Here is a 4,532-nt window from a genome sequence, read left to right on the forward strand (position 1 = left end):
CATCATTAGGCACATCTCCCTTTGGGGAATGTACTTTTCATGGCCCTGCAGATGATACCAGGCACTGACCTTTGTAAACACTGGTGTTGGGGTGTGGGGTTAGGGGGGCAGTGGCATTGGGAAATAAAACGTTAGGATTTGGGGTCTTGACTCTGGAATTTCGAGAGTGTTGTCTACAACTGTTCTCATGTTTAGAAATATTTCAGATTAAGTGAAGCTCAGAATGCTCCTCGGGATGCGAAGTGTTATTTATATTATTCCAGAAGTCTACTAACCTAAATGGAGATTATATATATATATATTTTTTTTTTTTAATTGACCTTTAGAGAGGAAATGAGATGGAAAGACTGATTGCCTGCTTCCTGCATCCCCCCCTCCCCCTCCCCAATGGCATCTAGCCAAGAAACTGGCTTCTGCCCTCAACAGGATAAGAACAGGCAACCGTTCTGTGCATGAGATGACACACAACAGACCCACTCCAGCTGTCAGAGCTTTTATTTCTAATTTACAAATTTTACATTTTTACAAGAAACAGCCGGCTATGAGAGAACATACATAATCCTATCCTATTCATTGAAAAACAAAATTTGAAAAGATACAAAGACCAACAAGTCGAGTTTTCCTACATTGTCTGCATGTCTGCAGTCAGCAAACATTGTGAAGCTATGGAGCTAACAGTTACTGAATGTGCCCTACACGTGCCAGGCCCTAGATTCAATGCTTCACAAGAATTATATCATTTAATCCTCTCCGCAACCTGACATAGCTTACCCATCTATTTCCTGGGGAGGAAACCAGGCTCAGAGACTCAATGTGAACTGCCTGATTGTAGAGGCAATAAAAGGCAGGGCTGGAAGACAAACACACAGGTGTCTAATAACAGGGTTCTGTTGTGGCCCATAAGCATGGAGCTTTGGCTGAAGGAGTTCCCACAATCACCACCCTCAGATGGCATTTCTCCAGTGTGAACCCCCTGATGATGTGTGAGAGCAGCGGTCTGCCTGTATGACTCCCCAGTATCAATACACTCAGAATGCTCGTATCCAAAGTGATCTCCGTGGTGTTGGATGAGGCTACAGTGTTCCCTCAATGAGGTCGCACAATCACTACAGTGATATGGCTTTTCTCCGGTGTGAATTCTCTTATGGTCAAGGAGATAGTGACTGGACCCACATGATTTCCCACATCCACTACACTCATACAGCTTTGGACCAGTGTGCACTCTCTGGTGATAGCTGAGGCTATACTTTTGACTGAATGACTTCCCACAATCACCACACACATAGGACTTTCCACCAGTGTGAGTTCTCTGGTGACTCTTAAGGTTACACTTGTCACTGAATGACTTTCCACAATCACTACACTGGTATGGCTTTTCTCCAGTGTGAATTCTCTTATGGTTAAGGAGATGATGACTGGACCCAAATGATTTCCCACATTCACTACACTCATATGGCTTTGCACCAGTGTGCACAGTCTGGTGAACGTTGAGGCTACACTTCTGACTGAATGACTTCCCACAATCACCACACACATAGGGCTTTTCACCAGTGTGAGTTCTCTGGTGACTCTTGAGGTTACACTTTTGACTGAATGACTTCCCACAATCACTACACTGATATGGCTTTTCTCCAGTGTGAATTCTCTTATGGATAAGGAGATGAAGACTGGACCCACATGATTTCCCACATTCACTACACTCATACGGCTTTTCACCAGTGTGCACTCTCTGGTGAGTGTTGAGGCTATACCTTTGCCTGAATGACTTCCCACAATCACCACACACATAGGGCCTTTCACCAGTGTGAGTTTTCTGGTGACTGTTGAAGGCACACTTTTGCCTGAATGACTTCCCACAATCACCACACACATAGGGCCTTTCACCAGTGTGAACTCTCTTGTGTTGAGTTAGGTTAGAGCATTGCCTGAAGAACTTCCCACAATCAGTGCACTCATAGGGCTTTTCTCCCGTGTGAACTCTCTGGTGTTCAATGAGGGTAGTGCTTTTTCTAAAGAGCTTCCCACAATCAGTGCACTCATAGGGCTTTTCTCCCGTGTGAACTCTCCTATGTCGATTGAGGTTAAATGTACGTATAGAGACTTCCCCACATTTGTTACCCTCATTATTGACTTCTTCAGAGCAGACACTCTGATGTCGAACGACTTTCCCGCTGCTGCTGGCAGTGTTTTCATGTCCACCCCAAATGTGAGGACTTTTTCCACCAACAAATTCCCATGAAATCTCACTTTCACTGTGTGGCTTCCCAGTGTTGAGAGGGGCCTGCTGCTGGAGAAGCCATGAGATGCCTGGGGAGACTCTCCCAACCTTTGTATTGGTTGAAGGCACCCAAGATTGGAAGCTACACCTGGTCACAAACGAGGCCCTGTCCACAGCTTCTTTCCAGAGCTTCTCTCCACTGGCTTCCCCCTGCTGCTGGTGAGGGTTTGCACTGAAACAGAAGTCTCTCACACGTGCGTCACTGAAGAAGGCTTTCTGCTCAAGGTCTGCTGCTTGTGACTCAGTCAGATGCAGGATGTCTTTGAACACAGAGAAACACCACTTACACCGAAGGGTCTTCTGGGTTGCTGGAGCTGTCTTAGAAGCCCTGACCTGTGACTCTCCTTGTACACATAAACTCTGCTCAGAACAGGCCTCCCCATCATATGTTTTATGCCAGCAACCTAAAAAGAGAGAAATGAGCAGAAACTGAATGTTGACTCTGGTGACGGGAAATTCCATTGCGAAAATGTTTTGCACATAATATTTGGGTTGTATGAAACTGTCTGAAAACAAGAGATGTGCATGAAGAATTAATAAGAAGCTGTTGAGAAGGGGTGGGCCTCTGAAGGTCACAAAACAGGGAAGACCTCACCAAAACCATGACACAGACATGGCAAGGACCATGTGGAAGAGAGGATGCATTTCCAGCTCAGGCCTCTGCTAACAGTGCTGAGCAGGGCTGGTCTGCTGATGACAGGGGCAAGCTGTGCAGAAGGATGGCTATGTCTTCTTCCAAGTAAAATTCAATAAGCAAGCAGCAGCTCTTTGAGGACTACTTAAGCATGTATGTGCACCTCATAACACATGTGCAGGTCCATGTAGGAGAATACTGCACAGGGAGCAGTGCAGAGGGACAGATGATGCAAAATGGTGACAAAGGTGAAGGTAGCCATAACCCAGGAAGTCACAGATGAAATCCAAGTCAGCAAAGTGTCAAGTATAGGAAAGAGAGGGTAGAAATGGGGGGCAGCCAGTGGCACCTTTCCCTAAACACAGATGGAAATTAGCTGGTTCCTGGTACCATCTGACCACCACCATTATGTGATACCGTCACCCAGCTGTCATTCAGTATGGTCAGAACTCCTCTGAGACCATCCTGCAAGTTCACCCTGTGGGGAAACCAGGTTTCTTCCTGATCTTCTACTCTACCGATGCATAAACCCTAACTATTCCAAGTATCAATGAAAGACAACGGAGGAGAGCAGCCAGCTCTGGCTCAGGGCAATTTGGCCCACAGCAGTGCTCAGCTAAGGTAACATTACAAACAACAATTGGAGAAGCGTCTTACAAGAATAGCCCAAGGTTCATGGAAGTGAGGAACATAACCTGGCACAGGCTGTCATAAAGCACCTTCCCTAGAGGAAGGGGGAAGAAGGGAATGATTGTGCATATTGTGACCCTCCCAGGGAGAGGAAGAGGAAGGTGGGACCCATTAACTGCCTGTAAGACTCTGATTCCCAGACACTTTCTGCACTTTTTGAGACAGTGGGTGTCAGGGATGTTCGTGCAGTCCATTGATCAGGGCTCTCCACACAGCTCAGCACTGGCAGGCACAGCACATTTCACAAGACAGTGGCGGAAATTTAGCAGAACCCATGGTCTGGCTATGGGAGAGAGAAAGCTATATTTTGAGAATAAAGGAAGAAAGGGCATCATCTCACGACCCTGAGACAATGTGAAGCTCTTACCTACAGATGAGACGAGTGCAAACACTTCCAGCATCACATCGCAGTACAGCAGTCTCTGAGCCTCATCAAGGAGCCCCCACTCCTGCTCAGAGAAGGCAATGGCCACATCCTCAAAGTCCATATCCTGTCGTGATGGGGACAGTTCAGTCCATGATCAGCTTCTCTCCTAGGCTTCAATTTCATCATACTTCCCACTCTCCATATCCGTCTGCTCCCTCCACTCCCAAATCACAGAAAACAGCAGGCCTTGCATCCATCAGAGTCACTCTCTCCTTATATTCCTACTGACACTGGGTCTTCCCACAGCAATAGAGCAGCTGCCCAGATTGATTATACCTGACCTCAGGGCCTCACATTTAGGGTCAACACAATGGGTGTCCCAACACAGGGGACAGATAAATGTTGGCCATAAAGAGAGATGTGAGTGATTTGACACTGGTCCTGTGGGGCGATATCCTTCTTGTCCAACAAATTCTCCCTCCAAGACCCTGAAAAACATGGCATCACTCGTCACCCGTTCAATTCCAGTCCTTGGGTGCTGAGGCCAACACTTTGCTCTACCT

The 4,532-nt window shown here is 46.8% G+C and overlaps 1 protein-coding gene across 1 annotated transcript; it reads right to left on the bottom strand.

Annotated features, from left to right (window-relative positions):
- Positions 1 to 477: 477 nt before the first annotated feature.
- Positions 478 to 4,090, bottom strand: LOC308530541 (uncharacterized protein; the record flags this gene model as incomplete). Its single annotated transcript, XM_081107261.1, has 2 exons — positions 478 to 2,682; positions 3,970 to 4,090. The coding sequence occupies 2 exons, from the start codon at positions 4,088 to 4,090 to the stop codon at positions 809 to 811; spliced, it is 1,995 nt and encodes a 664-aa protein (XP_080963387.1). The 3' UTR covers positions 478 to 808.
- Positions 4,091 to 4,532: the final 442 nt, after the last annotated feature.

The sequence above is a fragment of the Myotis nattereri genome (genome assembly GCF_964212035.1).
Source record: "Myotis nattereri genome assembly, chromosome: 15".
NCBI lineage: Eukaryota > Metazoa > Chordata > Mammalia > Chiroptera > Vespertilionidae > Myotis > Myotis nattereri.